General features: G+C 41.9%; 1 protein-coding gene across 2 annotated transcripts in view; it reads left to right on the top strand.

Annotated features, from left to right (window-relative positions):
• Positions 1 to 24,857, top strand: part of LOC101794833 (uncharacterized) — a 228,103-nt gene that overhangs the window by 115,175 nt on the left and 88,071 nt on the right. For both annotated transcript variants that reach the window (XM_072030618.1, XM_072030619.1), the window contains exons 13-19: positions 7,077 to 7,130; positions 8,694 to 8,747; positions 10,347 to 10,400; positions 15,528 to 15,581; positions 17,720 to 17,764; positions 22,219 to 22,272; positions 24,047 to 24,100. In XM_072030618.1, the coding sequence (XP_071886719.1) occupies positions 7,077 to 7,130; positions 8,694 to 8,747; positions 10,347 to 10,400; positions 15,528 to 15,581; positions 17,720 to 17,764; positions 22,219 to 22,272; positions 24,047 to 24,100 (369 nt within the window). The remainder of the gene's footprint in view (positions 1 to 7,076; positions 7,131 to 8,693; positions 8,748 to 10,346; positions 10,401 to 15,527; positions 15,582 to 17,719; positions 17,765 to 22,218; positions 22,273 to 24,046; positions 24,101 to 24,857) is intronic.

Below are 24,857 nucleotides of genomic sequence, written 5' to 3'. Positions count from 1 at the left end.
TCTTCTTAGAATGAACTGAAGTGAACTCCTAGTTGAAATGAATGTCTTATTTCTTGCAGAAGCAGAAGATAATGCCAATTTTGTTGTCAAATTTTCCAAGATATTAATAGAGTTTTAGCATCATTAAGCTAATACAATCCTGCATCTGTGCCTTAGAAAATGGCAGTCATTTGCACTGCCTGTCTGGTCAGCAGCTTTTGAAAATGGAGCTGGGTGACACATCCACTGCAGCCCTGCATCTCAGTTGATCTGCAGATCACCTCTGGCCTTTAATGAAACTTTATATTTCCCTCATCACTCCAAAACAAAAGAAACAAAACTAAACAACAACAAAACAAAACACCAAGCCCAGAACTGACAATATTTCTAAAGAAATACTCAATTTGCAACATCTCCTTCTGCCCTTTTCTCATCAAACCCTGAAAACTGTTTAGGGCTGGATCAGCAGCAGCCACTTACCCACAGTCTTCTGGTTTATCTTTTGGGAACATCAGGTTGCCAGATTAAATGCAGGTCAAATAGCCAGGAGAAAGATTTGACTTATGGTTCGGGCACTGACCTAGGACCTAGGAAATCTGCAGTGAGTTTCTATCTTTGTCACAGACTCTGGGGCCTTCCATGTGTTTCCAGTTGCACCTCTGACTTACCACCCTCGTGGAATGAAAGCAATATTGGAGTTGCTGTAAATTCTCATTTCACAGGGATACTGTGAAGTTAATTAACAGAGGAGAGAGAGGTGTATTAATCATGAAATGGTAACACTGTGCAGCTCAGTTTTGCTTCTGTTTCCATTTATCTTGCCCATTTTCTTCTATTTTGATTCAGCTTTTGCTATTTCATCTCCCACCTTGGACATAGATCCCCCGCCTTGCAAAGCTGTCAATATGCTGAGTGCGTGATTCATGGAGCCCTGCTTGGCAGATTTGTGCAGGTCCCCCAGTGACACCTCTATTGATGTTTTGTGACAGGGTTACACATTTTTATTTCATTTTGGGATTAGAAAAGGGGTGCTTTTGTGTTAGGTGTAGACCAATTTGGAAGAGAGAATAAAGGTGGTGTATAGAATTGACCTTGGTGTGGTACATCTTCTGTAGCCTGCTTTGTGAAGGTGAAGGAAAAGTCCGGTGATTTACTTGAATTTGACAGGAAAATAAGAATCTAACTATGTGTTTTGGACTGTCTTTTTTTTTTTTTTTTTTTTTTCCCATTATTTTCTTGTTTAGTTTGCTCTCATTTCCATTAACATAGGCCACAACCCAGAGTTTGAAATAAAATATGTGATTATAGGCCACAGCTGCTCTCGAGTTGGAAGAAATGTTTGTAAACTTGGCAGCTGCTTAAGGAGTTGCAAGTGGAGGAAAGAAAAGCAGTTAAACTTGAGCAGATTGCTTAAAAAGCAGCACTGATGGGTTATTCCTTCCTGTGCTTTCCATGTATCTCTAGAATCAGGTAATACTGAATTATTGTATCTCTGTATCTTTCCATGTACAGGAGGACAACTTCTTCCTCCATTTTAGGTCTCTTTTCTGAGGCTGGATATGGCAAAATCTGTGTAGTAGTAGTTCCATCTTTGAGGAAGCATATTATCTAGCAATTAGATTATCTACTTTGTAATTTTACAATTATCTCCATTCAGCCATCTGAGGATCTACATGGGATGTAGATATAATCTAGTCACAGCCCATATACATAACATTCAGTGATTGTATGGGCTAGTAAGGCTCAGTTTAACCCAAGGGAGGGGAATCTTTGGATGATATGCAACAAATTAAGCTGAGTGTGCGTTATGTGTGCATATGGTGAGCATGTAATGATAGGTTTTAAAATAATAATTTCAAAAGAGACCTTAAGACCTTCCTGACCATGGAGGGGTCTCTAGCCTAGAGCTGACATGATTTGGTAAATCCATTTGACACCGGTATGCCAGGAACATGTCCTTACTCAAATCTAAAAATGAGATAACTGCTGATGCACAAGCTAATAAAGGAACCTATCTATAAATGTTTATACTTTCCCAGCTCATCTGTATTTTCAGCTGCTGTAGTAACCTGAAGTTGATGGGGATATCTTTATTCTTAGTCACATCAATACTCTGCAGCAGCTGAGAGTTGCCTGGGCTCTCAATTTCTTTGGGATGTGGCATTTCCTTTTGCCCATTGGGTCTGGAAAAAACACATGGCTCATAAAAACCTTGCTTTGAGACACCCAGGAAGGACAAAAGTAGTGCTTAGGCCTTGCTCTGTATTTTTTTCTGTGAGACTGAACACGTTCATTAAATACAAGCAAATTCAAAATTCTATCTTACTGAATGCTGCCTAACCTTCTTGTTTTAGTGTGGCTTAGAAAACCTCTTAATTTGCTCACAGAATTTGTATCAGTTCATTAAGGAAAGAAAGATTGAGTTCTCGGAGTGATTTATTTGGTGCTACATCCTCAGTTTGTAAGAGTCAGTATTTTGGGAAATTCCTAAGCCAAACTGGCATATTTACTAATACACTTCTTCACAGGTAAAAATACATACATGCTCAAACATTTTTGCACAAAACTATTGGCCAAGGAAACAACAAGCCACCCCACCCAAAGTATGAAGGTACTCCATCAAAACCAGGAGGTGTTGGCTAAGCCTAAGGGAAGCTGCCTTAGAAGCTGTACTCTGTACCTCTCCTTAATAGTAGTCTCTTCTGCTTCTTCCCTGGAGTCCTGGTCCTTGTTATCTTCCTGTCCTAGTCCAGATGTTTCTCTAGAAAGGAGAAAAAGTTCCCTATAAAAGTTCAGCTGTCCGTAAAGTAGATGGGTGGCAGCAGAAATGCATGGGATAAAGAGTTACGTACGGTTTACATGTCACCACCAGAATCTCATTGTGTCGAAGCTGGGAACACAGCCAGCCTGTGAATATACAGAATTATTTTTATCCTTCTCAGTGTGTACAACCACGGTTGGCCTTAGTGCAAGAAATGCAATGAGCTTTTCTTCCCCAGGGCTTAATGCCAGCTGCTGAAGCTGACCCATTTCTCGCAGCGTGATAACTAGATCCTTCAGCCCAGTGCACTTGCAGAGCCGTGTCTGCTTGGCAGCTATTTCACTAGCCTGTACCCTCTGTCTCTGCTATTTCTTTATTACATTTACATATCGCTTGCAATTTTGAACTGGGCTCTTGAGTGTAGTGACTGTCATTTAGTATTTATTCATACAGTGTCTGACAGAGTGACCCAAGCAGGAAAGAAATGAGGCCTTGCTGTACTTCAATACTCATAGAATGACTCTTGAAAAATGAAAAGTGGCATTTGTAGAAATATGTAGCTACCCGCTAGGTACGTTACCTCTGTATACTAACAGTCTGTACCACTATGTCTTCAGTGCTTGCAGTACCTACCAGCCCTCTCTTGCTCAGCAGTGGCTGCTTCCACGTGGCTGAGAGCACACCACAGTGATATCCCACGAGAAGTCCTCTGGCCACTTGAGATCCGATGGCAGCTCGCCAGATGTAGACCCTTCTGTCAAGGGTTTTGCCAACGATGAGCTAATCAACATGTTTATTCTCTTGCTAACCTTGGTGGGAAGGTTTGATTAAAGGCCACTGGCTGTGCAGCAGAGAGGAAGAAGCTAAACATACGTGGCTAGATTTTCAGTGAATGAGGAAAAGACAGTATGTTCAAGAACTTAAAAAGAAACTAAAAAGTACTCAGGAAAATCTACTGCCTTCCTTTTGAGCCTCATTGCTGGAGTTGTAACCTCCCCAGCAAGAACTCCTCTTCAAAAACATCATTTCAGGCCCCTTTGATTTCTCCTTCAATCAATATTGTCATTCTCTAATTGCAACTTTCCCTGGCCTTAGTGCTTTCCAGGAGAGATGCACTGGCCCTTTGCTAACCCAGCTGACCTAATTGGGGTGAGGGCAAGGGGGGAACACACATCTTTGGGGTACACCAACACTTCCTGAGGTCTTAGCAGCACGGTGAGCCCAACAGTTGGGATCTTACCTGGTTAAAAAATAATTCTGTTGGCCACTTGAAAAGAAAATGTGATCGTTCTGTGATTGTGATGCATTTCATGAATTGGGTACTAAAAAGGGAAAAAAAAAAAAAAGAAAAAAAAAGAAAAAGGAAAAAAAAAAAAGCTTAGTGAAATAAATTGCCCTGGCAACAGAACTCTGTTCCAGTTAGCTGCGTCCTTTAGTGAGGGTTTTGGCAGCTGGCAGTGAACTGAGGGTGCAGGCTCTTGGTTGCTTTCCATCCCTGCCTGTCACAGCTCCTTTGGCACCGTATGAAAGCACAGCAATGTCAGTGCTTTTCTGCTTCCTGCTCTCTTCTGCTGATCACTCCTGTAGGTTATGCACTTTACTTTGTGAACGTGCGTGTTTCGATATAGGCAACACAATCTCAAGCTTTTATTGAGGTTCAAAGAGCTGCTGAACCTACCCTTTGCCTGACAGGCTTTTCTGTGGGACACAAAGCAGTTTTCCAGGGCTACAAGGGAGTCAGATGAAGTGGCAGAAGTAGGAGACCTACTTTGTTGGGTAGTGGCATTCAGTGGTGGTTCCCCAGTGGATGTTAAACTTGTCTTGAGAATCTAGGTTGCTTCTACACAGTTTTCTGGTAAGGCTGGTGGGTACTTGAAGATTGCCACTGCAAACTGATTAAATTTATTTCTAGTGAAGGGTCAGTTCTGTGCTAGAGCACCTGGGGTGTGCCACACAGTGCTTATGCAGCAGGAGGGAGGCTGTGGCAATAAATACAGATGGAGAATATGTCTTTAGGGAGCTCCTTGGAGAGCTGGGCTTTGCTGGTTCACGTACTCCTTGAGCATGGTGAATCCCTGAAGCCTCTTTCCCCTCCTTGTTGACCCTGGGGCTGATCAGTGGGCTGAAAAGCTGCTCCTGGTATGTATGATCACTGGGTAGGGGAGGGTCTACAGTTCTTTCCTGAAAATGGCCATGCAGTCCCTTCATTGTGAAGGCCAACACGTTGTTCTGGACTTCACATCTTTGCAGGCAGCTTCTCGGGATCTGTAGAAAATCAAAAGGCGAAACTGAAGTGTATAAAACCCTGAACAGCTGGAAACTGAAGTGTATAAAACCCTGAACAGCTTGGTCTGAGTTCACTGTTGATGGTGCTTTTCATTAGGAGACATTTCTTCTCAGAAAGAGCAGTCAGGCATTGGAACGGGTTCCCGAGGGAGGTGGTGGAGTCACCGTCCCTGGGGGTGTTTAAGTAAAGTTTGGACATAATGCTTAGGGACATAGTTTAGTGGGTGACATTGGTGGTAGGGGAATGGTTGGACCAGATGATCTTGGAGGTCTTTTCTAACCTTAATGATTCTGTGATTCTATGAGTGGAAGGTTGGAGGAGAAACATTTTTAGGTGCTGTCCAACATGAATGGCTCATTGAGCACTGTATGAAATTTATTGACTGATATCAGGGTTACTTTGTTCAGCTATGCTAGGAAGTTGCTACTTCATAAAGAAGAATAAGAAAAAAAAAAGATAAGTTATTTAACCCTATTCCTTTCATTTGCCAAGAAAACATACAAATCATTGTTCTACCTATGCTGCACATTTTGCAATGGAACAGCAGTTTCTTCAAGTTATATTGACCTCTTAGAGCAAATAATTTCCTTTAAAATCACATTTGCTATTTGATGGGTTTTCTATCTCATCAGGGAGCCGTTCAAATACAGCAGATCTGATTTGTACCACTAAGCTGCATTGGAAATCCTAGGCCGAGTGCTGCATGAAGGTTCAGTTAGCAAGAAATGTGATTATTAAAGTATTTAATGTCTTCAATTTGCATATAGAGTACAGATACTTTTCAGATACTGTCTTTTATTATCCTTTAAGTGCAAAATATACTCATAAGTGCAAACTATGCTTATAAATAAGGCCATATTTTGTCTTTTTGTCTGAAATTGATTGGAACCTTGCCCTTAGAATAGATCCATCCAAGTCTACTAGACTGTTCATGAAAAAAAAAACAAAAACAAAGCAAATAAAACTGAGAATGGCAGGATTTGGCCTGAACTTACTTGCATCGGTAGGTAGTCCATACGTGTTTACAGGTGGCTTAGAAAATTCCAGAGTTGCTGGATACATTTCTAATTTTCATGTGCTTGGCTTAACCACTTCAATGTTATTTCAATGGGATCTTTCTGTGTTACAGAAGTAGACAGGGAAAAAGCTCTCAGTGGCTTAGCTCTGCTTTGTGCCATGCCACTTGCTAGCAGTCTGGCAGTTTTAATCATAGAATCATAAAGGTTGGAAAAGCCCTCCAAGATAATCTGGTCCAACCATCCCCCTACCACCAATGCTACCCACTAAACTGTGTCCCTAAGCACCACGTCCAACCACTACCTAATGTCCCATGCATGGATGTCCACCGTTTCAGGTAGCAGAAATGCTGGTAACCATCCATTGTGGGACACATACCAACGTCTCTTGTAAAACCCAGCAATGCTGGATCCTGGGTGCCATCAGTTGAAGCATGAACAGACGTAGGCAGGCTGCTGGATTTTGAACAAATCTGTGTAATACTGGACATAATCCTGCTCCTTCACTGAGTTCTGGCTGAAACATGCTCTGAGTCTTTGAAGACATTAGCTGTTGACTATGAGAAGTACCTACTGATAAAGGTCTAAATGGAAAGGCTTCTAAGGTGTACCTTTTAGCTTAATGTGAACAGGTAAAAGGGGAAATAAATGATATATCTCTGGCAGTACGTTGGCCACAGAAAATTTCAAGTCCCTGTACTTTGAAATGCAGCAATGAGAGTTTGTCAGTGAAATGTTTCTATGCTTGAAATAGTTTTATTTAATAAGGATATACCTCTAATTTTGTTCTTGGAAAAAAGACTCCTCCTGGCTGGTATTTACAAAAAGAAAAAAAAATCAGTAAGAGGCCGACAGTTGGTTGGAAAATTGGAAGTGAACACATTCAAATATGGCCAAGTTGCAGGTGATTGAGCAGCATCTTTTACAGCAAGGAGGAGAGGTTGGCCTCAACTTCCAAAAGATAACAGTGGTCTCTAAATACACAGATATATATGCTATTTTATACAAGGTACATTTTGTTTTGGTGTTTTAGGGTGAAGAAGGAGCCCCCGGCTTTCCTGGATTGAAAGGTGATAAAGGAGAAAAAGTAAGTCCGAGCCTTTATTAACTACACTGTGATGTGTTCATAAAGCTATTGAGGAAGGCTTATGAAAATAGATCTTCGTAAGTCTTTTGTTTTACCTCTGTTTTCTTTTTGTGTGTTAGCAAGATGCTAAGAAAATAAAACTGTGTTGTGCTGTTTGTCTGCAAAGTAACCCTTCGCATCTCTAAGCCTGTGCTTGGCCACATTTGGCAAATGTGTGGAGATCGCAGGGGCAGGAACTTTGTCTGAAGGTTGTAAAACTCTGAAACAGGATAGAAGAGGGCTCAGAGCTAAGTGTTTCCACACACAGGAATACCGACATTTCTTCAGTATGAGACATAGAAGGCAAAAGAGTATTGTGTCCTTTTTCTTCACTGAGCATAAATAACCTTTAGACTGAGATGGCCTTTTGCTGCTTACTGTAGCAGCCTCTTATAACACAAACAAAGAAAAAGATAATCCAGTACCAGGCTTACTCTATCTGTTAGTATTTACTCTGGACACTTCTGTCAGAGATGCCTTAAATGTCATTTGCAGGAGAGATTTCAGCAATTTAGACGTTTCCCACCTGTTCTAAAACAGTAAATGTTCAGGATTGCAAAAGGCAAGAGCCCCCTCCAAGTAATACACAGCAAACCTGTTTGGTTTAATCAGAGCCCATAGTAACCATTTGCAGTGCCTGTGCCTGTTTCTCATTTGAGGCTTTTTTTTTTCTTTCTTTATTTTTTTAAATAATCCTCCTAAAAAGAAACTGCTGCAGAACCTAGGAGTAAAAACACTCAGCCAATTCCTTCCCATGTACTTGGGCTTTCCTGTTCTGTGTCTATTCCCTTCCCACTCTCCATTTGTTCTTTAAACTGCCAGCTGCATGCAGTAAAACTTGGCTTTCCCCTGTGTTTGCTGCAGTCCCTGTTATCTGTGCTGCTGCCAGCCTCAACATATTTAGTCCCATTCATCCTGGTGTGCAGACAGATTTAAGAAGCGGTGCCTGGTTTTCCTGTTCGTTTGTTTTCTACAGCTTTGCACATTCCCAGCTCTGAGCCTAACTTCCCTGTAGGTAGGGTAGTTCCTGAGGGCTGCTTCAGTTTTTCAAGGCTTCTTTTCTGTTTGCTTTTAGGCTCATTGCTTATGTTCATTACAGCTGTGCCTAGAGGCTTCTGAGCTTTGGAGTGGATGCTGTACAGGCACGGAGTCGAAAATAAATAAAAAATCAGTATTTAGTTACAAAACAGCAGGTTTTTGAGACAACAGAATGGTGGACAGGCTGCGGAAAGATGATATTAAGATGACTCAATGGTTATGTGTCTCATCGGCTGCAGAGCTTTTATATTAATTTACTCTTAAGTGAGTTAAGTGGCCAAGAGTGCCTAGTTCCTCATTAACAGCTCATCAATTGGCCATAGTGTGTTAATGTTAGCTGCAGCTCCTCCAGAGACTGTAAATAATAAATGTTTGTGTAGAAATGATTCTCCTCATTCCTTATTCTTGTCTTGCTGCATTACTCATGTCCTTGCGCTTGCAAGTGGTGTTAATATCGTGCTGATGACAGTCCTGTTGTTGTTACAGGGGTCCCTTGGCTCGCCCGGCCTCCCGGGGAAGGATGGAGCAAAAGGAGAAGCCGTAAGCTTTTTTTGTTCTCCCCCCTCCCCCGCCCATGTAATCCTTGCATTTCAGTGCAAGCCAGGCAGTGGAAATCAATCTGTATTGAGTGAAAACACGTCTTGGGGATTTGTATGGCCATTTTAGGAGCAGCAGAAACAAACGGCAGGAGGTTAATAGCCTCGGCACTCTCCCTCGCATGTTCCCAGTGACAGTGGGTGTTGTACAGATTAGCCATCCCCGGACGCTCCAGGGGCAGCTCTGTTCCCATTCATTAAGCTGGAAGAGGGGGGAAGTCGTGGCAGCCTGAGGTCTGGGACTCGTTGTGGCAGTGGTGGTTGATAGCTGCAGCTGCAGAGCTCAGCAATTTGGTTTGAGTCTGGCCAAGAGACATCAGCCAGTGGAGAGGGCAGGGGGTGCTTCCAGGAGCATCTTGTGCTTCCAGGAGCAAATAGGTGTGGGAGAAATATCACAGAATCATAGACTGGCTTGGGTTGGAAGGAACCTTAAAGATCATCTATTTCCAACCCCCTGCCATGGGCAAGGATGCCACCCACTACATCAGGTTGGCCATGGCCCTATCCAGCCTGGCCTTGAACATCTCCAGGGATGGGGCATCTGCAACCTCTCTGGGCAAACAGGCAGCTCGGCCACAGAAACAAGGACCTGAGCTCTTCTTGGGCACTGCTAAAAGCTAAGGACAAAGAAGGAGGTTCAGATAGGTCAAAGAAGGACAAAGCATACCAAATTTTGCCTTTAAAAGAATTACACACGAGGAATGTGTAATTCCACAAATAAACCACAGATAAATTTTCCAGCATCTTATATAAATGTGTTTTAGAGCTTTCATCCTTTCCTATGTTCAACCACTGGAGCTCAAACACCATCCCTTTCAATTTTCTTCATCCCAATGGTCTGTTATTCTGAACTCTTTGCCTTACTTGACTCCTTTTTGCCTTAACTGTCCTTGGGGAAGGAACTTGATCATCCCATTCACCATCCCTTTTCAGCAGTCATTTTATGGTGTCTGGAGGAGCTTGGGGAAAGGGCTTGGAATGCCCCAAAAGTAATGATACACAGCAGAAAAGCTCCTACTTCTCTGACACTCTACATCCTGTTTCTGCTTTGTGCCACCTGGACCCATGACCTGCTCAGGCATAGTGTGCCATATCTCTTCCAGAACTGGTACAACCTCATTGCTTCCTGCACGGCACGATCTGTGATCGGACAGTGACTTACTTGGGTTTGCAGAATTTCTTATAGGATGTGTTTATTGCACCAACCAAATGCAATATGTTATCTCCAAGGAATCATCAGCTGCAGAATGTAGTTGGTGCAAGCTGTTTGCTTCGTACAGAACTCATTTCTAGCTATTTCGGTGGTTGTGTTTGAAGAGCAGACGAATAACTACTTCAGTTTTCTGTTTGTCTCCTTCTGCTTTTATTTTTGCAAAGAAAGCACAATGCAGACTTTCAGATCTCCAGATAATGGTACTCAGGACTGTAGATAGTGGATAGAGCTTCCATTTCTAAAGCTATATATAAAGACTGTTTTGAGTTATCTTAGCCCCTGTAGAAAAAAAATATTAGCATTTACCACTTCTGCTGCTGTTACTTACAGGGTGAACCAGGACAGCCAGGAGCATTTGGACTGCCTGGGCCAGCAGGTCCAAAGGTAAGCTTTCAATTTCTTCTTTACATGGGTAAGTGTACCTTTTACACTGAGTTTTCGTATGTGTGGATTGCTTGAATTATTGTTTTTTTTGTTTGGAGGCCTGCTGACGTATCAGAAATTAGGCAAGGTATGTAAAAAGATCTTTTGTTTGATCTGTATAGTTAGAGAAGGTGAAGAGAACATGTTTTGGGGCACATAAACCTTACTTCATGTTTTCAGTAAACTCTCCCAACTCTGACAAAGATGCAGGTACATCTTCTCATGAGCAATGCTTAGTCTTCTTTCCAAAGTCTCAGCTCTCCTTGCCTTGTTCCCTGGTTAGTGAGGGGATAAATAGCCATCAGCTAGTTTCAGTCATCTTTATGATACACAAAGACAATAGTGCATTAGATTGATGAGTGTTTTTTTTCAGGGACGTCATGCACAGCAAGTTCAGCTCAGCCTATGAAAGATGTGGCAAGGATAATAGATTGATAATCCAAATTTGCTTGACCCAGTTCTGCTCCCATACATGCTAAGGTCTTTGAGCATCACATTTTTCTGGAAGAGCTGTATCTGTTTAACTAAACCTCCTGTTGAGTTTACTGATGGCTTTGTCCTCAAATAGGAGTTAAATACCTGAATATTTTTCCAGATGTCATCCTGATGGTCACCTGGTTCTGTCTGAGAGGACTCTATAACACAGTTTATTTATAGTTTATTTATAGTTTCTTTTGGGTTTCTCAGCTACAGAGAGGCTCTTTCTCCAAAATATCTTGTTTTCATAGAGGGAAATGTTCATCATTTCCTAAAGTCTCATCAGGAGGGTATCAGAACTAATGGTGTATTTGTGGATTAGTGGAAATACTTGGCAGCCATCCCACGGTTCTCTGCAGGAGCTGTATTGCCTTCAGCAACATGAAGGGGTTGATTGTGGAAGCTGCATGGCAGCACATTCAGCAGGGGATAAATGACAGCTGTAAAGCAGGGCTGGGCTGAGCTGAGAAGGGGTACTCTGGATATTGTTTTGCCCTTCAGTGGAATTAGGAAGTAGATGAAACGAACTGGATTCATCACCCATAAATGCCTGTCAGCTGCATCTCACATATTATATAATAAACAAATACATGTTTTCTCTATGCCATGCATGTTTTCTGTAGTGGAATTAAAAGCCAGTAAGCTCTACAATACCCAGTCTCCTTGTACAGTGAAGCTCCTCACTCTTGCTTTACAAAGCTTTTACAGACTAAGCTGAATTGAGGCAACTACATCTACCTGCAGAAGGGCTTGATCCTGGAAGATGCTCTGTATTTCCCACCAGGATCATCAGGCACATGTAGTTCAGCCAAATAATGCGCCAATACTGAATGCAAGTTTAGCAGTATGGGCTGGGCAGAATAGGTGCTGATGGAGCTGAACCTAAACACAGCCTGAGTAGAGAGTGCCAAATACTCCTAGAGAAGAGGTGAGCTTGGCTAACCCCCATCCTCTAAGCTACAGTGGCTAAATATAAAATGATCATGTGCTGTCACGGTGACTTTTATTTATTTGAACGGATGCACTGGCTGTTTGCAGTGTCCTTGAGCTGGATTCTGGCCTGAACTATTTTAAGAAACAATCCTGATTTTGTTGTCAGGGCTTTAAAAGTCTAAAATATGAATCAACACTCCTTTGCAAAGCCCAGCCACCTTGCTGGTGTGGAACGGGGTGTATAGAGATGCATGGAGCAGGCAATCAGAAAGGTCATGTCTCCAATTACAGTTGTAATGATTGCTTTTTGCCAGATCACTTACTTTTATTTAAATTCATCAGCATCAATACAGTGGCTCCAGGCTCCATAGAAACCTACCTTGCATTTTCTATGTTCATTTGGGATGTGGCCCTTCCCAGCTCAACCCATCTTCATTTCCATTAAGCCAGGCAAGCTCAGTTACAGTTGGTAGCTGTACGTATACCCCTGGAAATTCATCTGCTTGGCTGAGGAATTTCCAGTCTTTTGCCTCAGTGTCAAGTGCCAGCAATTTCTTTCTTTTAAGAAGGTACCAAGGAATTTTTACAGACCTCATTAATTGCATGATGAAATTTCCAGCAGCACAGAAAAGGGTCCTGCAGACTTCTTGTTATAAGACTTCACTCCCCAGGAGTACCCTAAATAGATGATGAGTCCATTAGGGTACATGTATGATTTACAGGAATTAAATGCCCTCTGTATGTGATTTCTGTCTTTACTGTTTTTGCTGCTCAATGAAGTCTAATGGGGAGTTGTTCCTAGCTCAGTGTCTTCATCATAACAATTATTTTTCTTCCCCCAACTCATCAAGCTTGGTGGGTAAACTTCAGTGGTCGGTAAACTTCTTCATCCAGGAAGGATGTCTGATCGTGCTGGCTACAAGTGGGTGGAGGCAAAGAAGAGCTCACAGTGTCAGCCTTGTGCCAATCCAAGTCAGAGCATCTGGTTATAGAAGGTGCTGTGGTAGTCTGGGATGTCAGGAAACATCCATTGCTCAACATAGAAAGCTCCCATGTAAATATGTGGGATATGGCAAGATAATTTAAACGGAGTAAATGAGTCTGGAAAAAAAAGCACAATTCCATCACTATGGTTTTATAGCAGTTAAATAAAGCTTGAATGTTTGAGACCAGACCCTTTAGCCTGTACAGTCCTGCAGCAAATACTCAACCTTTTTCTTTTTTTTTTTTTTTCTTCTTGTATCTTTAATAAAAGGTTAAAGATATATATATATATATATATTTTTTTTTTTTTTTTTGTGGCTGTCATTGCTGTTGAACTGACATAGCTATAGCATTGCTATCTGAACTGACAGATATCTACGCTCAATAGGAAAAAAAAAAAAAAGGAGGAGACAAAAAATAAGCCTTTGAAATATAAAGTATTAGGTAAGGCTTTCATTTTGACAAATTTCCTAATTCTTGTTCACTTCAGCTGTCGAAGGTCTTGCACTTCTCAGGTTTACCAGACATGATCTCAGCACAGGCCTTGAGTGGGATCAGCAAGTCTTCCCGTCCAGACAAACCCAGTTTCTCTATCTATAATATTTGCTGCCTGCTATAACCACAGCTTATGCAACAGTCTGAGTTGGGTGTTGAGAATTTGGACAACTCAGAGCAAGCTTCTGTTTCCATAGGGGTTTTGCCTGGAATTTGACAGTATTATTTTTCGGCAGGTTGAGATAAGTGTTTGCCTGCTTCTCTTTCTCTGTTATTACTGGGCTTGCACAGCTGACACTTCCTGATGCTGTAGAGATTGACTTTGCTTGTGCATAAACCCAGCTGTTGTTAACCTGTTTGTGAATCTCCCCATGAGTTTGCAGCGTGGCTGGCTTCCATTCTTAACCTGGGTTCAACTGTTTTACAGCTGGGCTGATGAGCTGCTCGTAAGCTTCGGGGCACGGTTTCATCTGTTCTAAAGAGCAAAGTCCTTTCTGGCAAAGGCAGGGGACAGTTTTGGCAATGCACTGCTTAAAGTGGTGGTGAAACTCTTGCCAACTACAGTCCAGCCAGCCGGCCAGGTCTGTGCTTAACAACTGTTGCAAATGAGATTGTCATTTTGGGCTAAATGCGAGTGTAAACAGCGGCGTGACATGACCAGCCTCCCAGGCACTCGTGCTGGGACAAAAATGCCCCGCTTCTGCTAATAGTTCACCCCAGACACATCTTGCATTTTTAAATGTTTTATTTTATTTTTTAATATGAAATGTCCATTAAGAAGGAATGTAGAATCATTTAAAAATACAGTCCTGGTCTGTTTTGAAGCCCTATCCACTGTGGCAACCCAGTACAGGCATTAACCAGATAGGAGAGGGAAAAAAAAGGAAAGAGAGATAAGAAACAACACAATCAGCCAGTCTGGTGATGTAAGAGGCCTACCCAACTCTCATGGCTACCTTATCAGATGTAGGCTGCCAACGTAGGGTTGCTCTGAGGGCTGATCCTGTTCAGCCAAAGATCCATACAATTTGTGGGGTTGTAAGGCACATAAACACACACAGAGAGAGCCTTTCAGTTGGCCATCTCTGAGGGAGACAGCTAGTGCATAACCAGCTGAAAGACTGCTGAAATGTCTCTGATCCTTGTGTATTTGTGTTGTTTATGATGAAACTGTGGTCTTTTATGCCTTAAACATATTTGGGGCACATCGAGTCATAGAAAGGCCTAAGCTGGAAGGGACCTTGAAAGATCATCAGGAAGATCATCAGGTTGTGAGAAAAGGGAGCCAAGATGAGATTATCTAACACCTCTTGAAAACCTCCAGTGATGGGAAGTCTACCACATCCCTTGTGAGGTTGTTCCAGTGATTGATTTTTCTCACTGTCAAAAATATCTTTTGTACTTAAAAGCAAAACCTCTCCTGGTGTAGCTTGTATACAATTACCCCTCATCTTTTCTCATACGGCTCCTTGTGAAAAGAGAACCTCCATCCTCTCTGTAGTAAGTACAGGAATACCGTGATGAGGTCCCTTCTGAGCCTTCTCTGCTCCAGGGCTAAAAGACATAATTCTTTTAGTCTTCCTCACAGGCCAGTTTCTCAAGCCCATTGATCATCTTCTTTTGACCCCCTCTAGTCTGCATCTTTTTTGCATTGTAGGGACCAGAACTGGATGCAGTGCTCCAGATGTGTCCTGACAAACACTGATCATGAGAGAAGCATGATCACGTCCCTAACTCTGTTAGTAATGCCCCTGTGGCTGCAGCCCAGGACCTGAATTGCCTTCGTTTGTTAGCTTTCATACAATTCTTGCTTGCACACTCTTCCAACCTGCCCAGGTCTCTTTGTAAAATATCTCTCCCTTCTCACCTGTCCACCTCACCACCCAATTTACTGAGTGTTTTCACCTCTGAAACAACCCATAGAGGAATTTGTGTGTGACAGGTTGAAAAGCAAGGCTGGAAGCAGAGCAGTAAAACTTGCTAATGCCTGAGTGCTGGGGACAAAATCAAACATTGGGGCATCACTTTGGGTAAGTAAAGTCAGACACTGCTCTGTATATTAGAGCTGAGATAACTGAGAAGCCTCAACAGCCCCCTGTGAGCCAAGGAATACAGGTTACATTTCTGAATAACTCATTTTTTGGGGTCTTTTATGTGAAACAGTTCCCATTGCTTTACTGTATCTCAATTCTTTGCCAGGGATCTGAGGGAAAACAGGGTCCTCCAGGCATTAAAGGCTACGTAGGAGCACCGGTAAGTTATGATTCCTATTACATTTTTGACATTCTGGAAACTTTATCCATTTTTTTTCAGTGTGTTCTGCCCACTTTTTTTTTTTTTTTTTTTTTTTTTTTGAATTAAGAGATATCAAGTATATCTGACTATTTACCTGTACTCTGTCCAAATAGTGACATTTTCTTGACTTCATTGAGTTTCTTGTGACTTCTTTAAATGAGAGCAGATCTGTACCTACTGCAGAGCTGTCAGTAGAAATTACTTGATTACCAAGGTAACAGCTGGGGATTTTGTGATGCTCCCACTGTAATGCAATTGCTTTGGTCTGTATTGATGCACCATTTATATGGTGCTTGAAAACTTCATCATAACACCAAGCAAAACCACCAGCTCTCAGTGAGTTTCCAATCATATTTTCAAAACTGTCAGGAAACAGCACTTTGGACTCAGGGGACAGACCTGCCTTGAATGGACAGACAGCAATAAGAAAATAAATCACATGCTGTCAAGTTAGCATCTCTGTCTTGTGGTCTCACCTTGGTAATTACAGAGGCAGCCTTAAAGCTGGTGTTGCAAAGGCTGATTGGATTTGCTGGGGTTTAATGACCTGGCTGTATATCGGTGTGCTTTAGTGGCATACCAGACGTGCTCATGCACCAAAAGATTTCCCTGTGCCAGCCAAGGTCTTGCTTTACAACTCACTACAAAGAGACCCGATGTGTTCAAAAGAGCATGGGTGCTTATGTCTTTGCCCAGGTGTGTGCTGTCTCTCTGCATGGTCTAACATCGAATTGTGTTAGGCAAGAAGAAGATGAAATGAATAGAGGGGTGGCATTACCTGCCCATGTCCTAGATCCTTGCAATATTAATGAGTTAAATGGACAAGGAGATGAGAATACCTCCTTCCTGCTCCCCAAGTCACCTTTCTGTGTGAAAAGCAAAGCACCCACCTGTGGTGCAGTGTTACCAAAGGTCCTGTTCATGTCTATCATCAGACTGACATTTGGCTTGGGCTGCTGGGCAGGAACAAGGCTGTAATCACCCATGCAGTGTATATGAGGGCCCCATGGTTATTAGTGCATTAAGGGAGTCACATTTTAAACCTCTTCCTATCTTCTTTTTGGAAGTAGTGGGGTTATTGCTTTGCAGCGTGGGAAGCTGTGCAGGCTCATTTTAGGTCGTTAGAGGTAGATGGAGCTGTGCTGAATTTGCTCACGGTCAACCATGGCATGAAAGCTGAAGTCCTTAATAATTATCTGTGTCATCCTTATGGACCAAATAAGTCCAGACATGTAGTTCTCATCAGCTTGGAGTTAAATCTTCAGCACAGTGTAAAGTAAACTAAAGTTTAAATATAAATATATTGTAAGAAGTGTTTCAAATTTCAGCAGTTTTGGAGAGACCACTACTGACTGAGCATATTTGTCTGCCTGTGGCCTTTAGTCGATTGCTCAGTTGGTAAAATAAGGGTAAAATACACAGTGCTTCCTGTGCTGAGGGGGGCTGAAATCCATTCCCGCCCATTTTGTTGATCGCCTGTGTTAGCACTGCTGTCTTTCATCAAACCGAGCTCCAGCAAATGGTTCTGGCGTACCTGGGAGAAGATGAATTTTGCTGTCCAGATGAACTCTAGCACTGGTTTCACAGAGCAAAAATGCGCTTGGACCTCCAGGACAGGGACTTTTGTTTGCCAGTTCTCAGAGGTACCTGCTGTCTGTCTAGCTACTTCATCCAAAACCACCAGGAAAGGGTATTCTTGCTTGTTTATGCGATCGGTTTTTCCATCAGCATTGTCCTCTACCCAAGTTCTCATTGTTTATGAGCAACACAAAAAACGTGGAGTAGTGGGTGGTTTCTAGACCATCTGCAGCTGCGGTGTGTTCCCTGTCCCTCCTCACTGCTGCTGGCAGGAGGGTTGTGTGTCTGGGAACAAGATAATATTACAGACAGTCTTGGGTCCACAGGTCATCCCTGCTCTTTTTGTCTGTTTAGACCTTGCTTGTGGCCAACGTGGAGTACTGGCAATGAGGTAAACGTCCTTGAGGTTCACTTAAATAGATTGTGCAGATGTGCAGTGATTTGGTGACTAATTAGAGGAGGTAGCTATGTTTCTTCTTGAATTTAATTCCATAATCTCTTTTTGCTTTTCTTTTTAGGGTCTCCAAGGAGAAAGAGGAGAAAAGGGAACACGAGGAGACAAGGTATTCCTGCTGCATGCTAGGAAATGCCGGACTGCTCTTTGCCTTTTTCCTTTAAACTGCCAGCTTTAAAGGGTGATGTTGGAAAGTTTCCTCACTGCTGTGCACCTCCTGGTGCTGTTCATGAATGACCTCCCATGGGAGTGCAGGAGGGGTTTACAGATCTCTGCTGTCTCCTAAGCCCACATTTAAGTCTAGGAAGAGCGGAAAGAGGAAGGATGGGGTGCTGGGATGCCACTGAGGACAGCTAGTGGGGTGTCCACGCTGTATGCACCACTTGTGAGCCCTGAATAACCACTGACTGCTGCTGACCAAGTTTTCATCCAGCATTTCCTTGCTTTGGTGTAGTTGCTGTGATGATCCAACATTTCTGCCTTCTCCCATCACTGTAAGCTCAGTTTTTAATGAGTACCACAAAGTTTCTCTATTAAAAGCTTCATCCAACTGGTGATGCTGATGCTCCCTAGTTTCCTGCTCTCTCCTGTCTGGGAATAGAGTTTTTATGCAGCACAGGACTCTCTGGGATTTGAACCACCTTTATGGTTCAGTGAAGAGGCCACGTGCCTATTATAACCAGAGTACACATTTAAAAGGAGAGCTGGGCAGGCACAAAGCCCTTCATTATTTCAGTCTGCTTGTTGTGTTTGGAGAGATCTCAGATGTGCCCACACTTCTGTTGCAGACCTGTCAGCCACTGCTGAAGGCTTCTCAGAAATGCCTGCAAAAATGCATTTTGCTGCCTCTGCCAGGAGAAAAGGGTGCTAAAGGGGTCCTGCCCTGGGAAGCGGTGGGATGTGTGTCATAGCCAGGCTCTCAGCCCAACCGAAGTTCTCCATCTTTTTTGGGTCTCAAATTGGCCCTGAGGCAGGAATATCTCAGTGCCATTCTGGCAGCTTTGCCTGTGTTCAAGCTTCCTTTAAGTGATAACCTGGCCGTAAGTGTTTGCGCTAAGGAGGGAGTTAATAGCTTGCCAACTCCTCCTTGTTCCCATTTCTCACTCTCCATCTCCTCCTGGAGAAGCATGGAAATTTAGACCTCGCTTGTGCCTGGCAGGACAAATGATTAACAGGCCCTTAACACGAGATACTGCATTTTGCTTCCCTGTGTGTTAGGGTGTCAGTTCCCACCATTCATTTTGTTGTTTAGTTAGAAGTAGCCATGGCCAGGTTTCATATTACTGATTCTCACCATTGCAACAAGCTGGATCTCGCTTTATCTTTATCATGCTTTTGCCTCAGCCCCTTGCAGGACTGGTGTGTTGTGTCTAGCCGGTGCTTCAGCTGCTTTTCCAGAGGTCAGGTTGTCCAATCTGCTGGAATATTTGGTTCCTGGAAGAAAATCTGTCTTTCTGACATCACCATGATGGCAGAGAGAGCTGGAGCAGTGTGTGGGCTGGTGGCTGACTAAGCTAAAGATTAAAGTGCGAAAGGAATGAAATAGGTTTTGTTCCATTATAAGGATATGAACAATTAGAGCTCCCTTTTATTTCCTTTTTTTTTTTTTTCCTTTTCTTTTCTTGTGTTTTCTTCCTGAGGCAGACAGATCTCTGCTACAACAATTGTGCTTTGTTTTTTTCCCAACTTGAAGCTGTTCTCAGAGCATCTACTGCTGCTGCTTTACCTTCCACCAGCTGGGACTACTGCGAACACAGTGGGCGTTAGTGTGGCGGGCCAAATATTTCCTTGTCTGCTTTTCAGTTTGTAATTTGAATACTGACACCTACACAACCCGTGCTTCTTCTCTGCCTGAGGAGAAGAGTGTTTATTGTATCAAAGTGTTAGCCCATGTACTGATTACTGGTCTGTTCAATCTGTACCGCGGTATGACAAAAGTCCTAATATCCCGTAATAATATCCCATCTTGCCTTTATGTTATTATATCTTGCAACCTCTGATGAAAATACTGAGGTTTTGTAGCGAGGGTCCCAAATCCAGTATTATCAGTTACATCTGCTCTTGAGGAGAACCACTGGTTATTATGAGCAGCATCTCATCCTTTTGTGTCTGGTGGGCTCGCTGTAGACTTCTGTACAATTCTATTTTCACCAAATCATTGTAGGCTGATGTATAAATTTTCTTCAGCAGGGGAAGGAAAGGGAGTCTTGAAGTGAAAATTTGAGAATAAATCTTTTATTGAGCTTTTTCTTTCTTTGAAGAAAAAAATACTGTCTCTAAATGGCCTTTTTCAAAGAATGAAAAAAATCACCTAAGAAAGAAATTTATAATAACAGATTTTTCTGAAGACACAACTGAAAGAAGAGTTCTCTGGAACATTTTCAAACAGCTCTAGTGAATGCATTTATATAAATAATACATTTGCCTTTCCCAGCCCCCATTAGGAGCAGTAAGAATATTGACCCTTTTTTTTTTTTTTTTTGGCAGCTAAATGAGCGTGTGTGAAGTTCTTGTTGCTGCACTGTATTGATGCTAACAAATTCTCTTGAGAATATAGTGCTCATTTTGTCAGCAACCCACCAGACTGTCACTGAAAGTCTCAAATTCAGGATGCTCATAGCTGAGTTAGACAGTGCAAATGTTTTATGAATGTGGAAACTGTTGCCCCAGCAGTGAGTAGATCTGGGTGCCTGACACTGCTTTTCAGCTGCTTTTTGTAGGGTGTAAGTCTCTCTAATTTCACTCCTTGGATGCATCTTTTTGAAATAACTTTTCTGTTACAAGACCAATTGACTTTCTAAAGGGAGGAAAGAAATGAAATGATTTGCAAATCCAGTGCTGGATGCTGAATTAAGGCGTTTTCAAAAGGAGCTAATTAAATCCAATGCTGCAAGTGTAGGTTTGTTTGCATATAACAACTGAGATCTATCAGGGATACTGTGGGATAGTAATCAGAACTAAAAAGTCTGAAATTAAAAAAAATAAAAATAGAGTAAAGCTAATATTTTGCTGTCACTCCTTGTATTTGTAGAATTTGTTTATGTACACTTATGTTAACACTAGCAGCATGTGTATGTATTTGATTATTTAAATTCAGCAGTGTATGCAGGCTCCAAACAAAATCAGTGTTCCATTCTACAGAGATTTAAGCACTTAACACAGCGAGAGAAAGTCCCTGCTCAATGAGTTTTAAATTATGATGGCTACATGGGCAAGGGCCATGATCTGTAAGGAAAGAAGTAAGTTTGGCGGGATTGATCTAGTCATCATTTCTGTCAAGGACCTGGTTTATAAAATATGAATTATGCTTATTAATTTTGAACGTGGAAGTACAATGGAGGTCAGGATCAGAATTCGAAATGGTCTTTTACATGTAAATGTAATCCCCCCAAAGCAGAAGATGACATTGAGAAGCAAGAATAGGATGCTGCATACACAACTAATTGTGCACTGCTGCAGATTAGGATCATGGAATTACAGAATGGTTTGGGTTGGAAGGGACCCTAAAGATCACCTAAATCCAGCCCTCCCTCTCACAAGCAGGGACATCATTGGGAACTGATTAAGGAGCTGTCCTGCAAAAGGTGGTTTGGGGTAAAGCAAACATTAACCTGGGATTTAAACAAAAGAACAGTCTATAAAGCATGAAATAAATTTTCTTCTCAGAGTTAGCCTCAGCTGTGTCCAGCTTTGGGCATCTAGTTACAGTCAAGATGTGGAAAAATTGAATAATGCCCAAATAAGAGCAATAAAAATGATAAGAGGTCAGGAAAATACACCCAGTAAGAAAAGTTGAAAGTACTGAGGTTGTTTAGTCTGGAGTTTGAAGTTTGAAGGGGGAGTTTTGTAAGACTTCAGATACATAAGAGGCTGTTGATGAAGGGAGCAATCTGTTTTCTGTGTCTGGAGGGGTGAGGAAAGACGTACTAGTTTGAAACAGTAGTGAGAAAAAAGTCAGGTTTAGACACAGGGGAAAAACATATCTGCAGGTGTTAAAAGTAAAGTGGTAGAATAGGTTGCCTGTGGACTTTGGGGACTGTCCATCTCTGAAGACATATAAGAGTGGATTAATTGATCCCCCAGGCTAAGGAAAGCAAAGGTGAAAAATCAAACGTTTTTCTGAAGTGGGTAAAAATGTCCGTTTCCTGGACTTTTGGCTCATTGTTTTTGTAAGACCTATTACAGATTGATGTTCTTCTAGTTTATATGAACCTGGGTCAGAAGGCAGAGGAAGGATGCCCAAGTAGAAAGCTGGCACACAACCACTTCTCAGAATTCACCTCCCAGTTACCTGATGCTAAGTTTTCTAGCTAGATAAGTGCCATCAGTTAGTAAAGTTAGAGGGGATAGAAGTTTCATTGGGTTCACCTTCTTGTTTCAGGATGCTCCCAGCAACTTTTCTGAGTACACATATGTGGACTTCAGGCATTTCCTCTACTGGGCTAGCTTGAATTACTTTTCTTTCATCTTTCTGCTTGGAAAGAATAACATGGACATCTCTTGTATAACACTAACCCAAACATCACAGATGTGTTACAGAGTTTTTTTCTCATCCTTCTCCAGGGAGAACGAGGCCTAGATGGACTCCCAGGAAAGCCAGGTGTGGAGGGGAAACAGGTACGTGGCAAATACTCAGCAGCTGGAGGCTTTTCTTTGGAGTGAGTGAGTTTCTTTAAATTTGATACTTATCTTGGACAGCTGCTGAGTCATGGCAGGACCCCATTGCATCAGCAGTTTTCAGAATCCTTATTCTAAGGCTCTACATGTATGTTAGCAGTTTTCTTTATTTTTTCTTTTTTTTTTCCTTTTATTCTCCCTTTTCTTTTTTCTGTTTTTTTTTTTTTTTTCTTTTAAAAATTAAATAGTAATGCAATATCCACTTAAAAGCAATGCCAAACCTTTAAACATGATAGGTTAGAAGCTTGTCTGAATTTTTATCAAAGACATAAGGAAGCACAAATGAAAAATTTAGCTGTTTGATCCTGACTTTTATAAAGTGTGTTTTTTTTCCACCCACAACATGAAAGGAGGAGAACTGGATTTGGTTTATTTTCAATAGAAAAACTATAGCTTGGAACTATTTACATTTTTAAGACAAGATGAAACCAGAAAGTTATTCTATAAAATCAGTACACTTCTGCAGATTAGACAGATAACACTTTGTCTGTATCTAAAACTATCTATAGATCCCACAAGACTGTTTTCATTACTCATCGTAATGTCCCTAATGAGAATCATCCTTTACTCCCAAGGATCTTCTGGGCTTCTGGCAAAGGATGGAGTAAGAAACAGAGACAAGTGATGTGATTTGCCAAAAGTCATTGCAACTAATAGTTACCACCCTTGAGCCTGAAGCCTCCAGGCTCCTATGTCTGCATCCTATCCCCTAACCCTCGCTGTTTCCCTCTATGGAAAGGATTGTTTGGAGGCATGATTTTGCATTTGCAGGGGTGGAGAAGCTGCCCAGCTGCATCACTTTCGCTCTTTTGGCAGTCGGAATTTCAATTTGATTTGGTTTATTTGGGAAGTCATTTTGTTTCCATATCAGACATCTTTTGTATTTAGATGGCAAGGTGTAGTGTCATAAGTAATCATAGTCTTTGTTAAACTATACCTTCCTTTCTGTGAGGTGATAGAGATTATTTCACTTTTTTTTTTTTTTTTTTCTATTTCTCTGTGGGAGATTTGATAGTTAATCATCACTTTCTCTCTGCTCTGTTCCTCAGCCATGGTTTATCCTATGCTGTGAAATATTTCTCTGGTTAGTGTTTATCACTATCCTTATAAGATGGAAATGTTTCCCAGTGTTAGATGTGGCACTGGCATCTCAATGAACTATGTTCACCGTGCCTGTTGCGTTGTTTACAGGACTGGTTTGTACTTGCAGCAAGTGTGGATGAAGTGAGAAATTGCAGAGGGATGTGAAGGTGGATGCTGATTGTTTACTACTCCTAAGGAACAATTTCTCCAAGTGACACCCTATTACAGAAGTCGGGTTATTCTGAAGTTTTTCTGCCTTTTTCATGTCTAGACTCCTAGCAGTGGGCAAATCTTCACGCCTGAATTTTATCCTAAATTTTGTGTTTGACACTGATTTACTCCCTGAACTGCAATCCTTCTGAACCAGCTGAAATTGGATTGCTATTATCGTGCCTGCTGCGGCATCTCCATCCTTATTCCCCTTCCTGTCTACATGGTAGAGCCAAAGCAGCCTTGTGTGTTGTATTAGTTGTTATTGCAGTGCAATGGGACATAACTGTTGATACCCAAACCTGCAACTTTCTGTTTGTCCTGTACTTTAAAGGGAATTGCAAATGATGACCTGGAATAAGTAAAACAAAGGTAAAAGGTATACAAAGTATGCAAAACTCTGTTTTTTTCCTTTTTACAGGGCCCTGCTGGCAGCCCAGGCCCTCCAGGTGCCAGTGGGACCAAAGGAGAAAAGGTGAGTTGGGATGAGATGCACAGGAGGGGTTCAGAGGCATCAATTATTTCCTCCTAGAATCCCTGGAAATATCATGGCTGTTGACTTAATATTTCTCTTATTTATGTTTATGTGAACATATGAATGTTTAACTTTCCTGATGTTGCTTCAGTCCAAAATGGGTGTAAGTGAGAGGTAAAACAGGCCTGGTTGTAGCTCCGCTACTCTTACCTTAACCCTCTTTGTGGAAGTAGAAGGAAGTAGAGAGTAGTTTGGCCCAAGTGACACAGTTACACAAGGTGAGTAGAAACGTCAATATATTTGTGTAGAGGCTGGTTTTCTGACCCAGGAGATGTAGAATTGACTCAGAAAGTGCCAGTCAGATGAGACTATTCCTCTTACCTGCATGATAATTATTCATTGCTCTCAGCAGCAATTTCAGCCTTGTTATTCTGCAGATTTATTAAAGTTTCCAGGACAGCCTTATCTTTCCCTTCCTACTCAGGTTGACATTGTGGTTTTGATATTTCCTATCTAGTTCTTTAGCATGAATAGAAAGTTGTGCCCAGTTCTGGATTTTCTTTCTCCTTTTCTCATCCAAGCAGTGAACCTTATCCAAGAGTGCACAGATCAGAAGCAAATCTTATTATTTTCCCAACCAGATTGAAAATATATGGGTGAGATCTCAGAACCACCTACAAGTAGGGCATATCCATGGAGATGATAAGAGAGAGCAATATCTTTGTGCTCCAGTATTGAAGTAGAGAACAATCAACAA

Source organism: Anas platyrhynchos, chromosome W (genome assembly GCF_047663525.1).
Source record: "Anas platyrhynchos isolate ZD024472 breed Pekin duck chromosome W, IASCAAS_PekinDuck_T2T, whole genome shotgun sequence".
NCBI classification, from domain to species: Eukaryota; Metazoa; Chordata; class Aves; order Anseriformes; family Anatidae; genus Anas; species Anas platyrhynchos.
This window is presented reverse-complemented; position numbering and strand designations above follow the sequence as displayed.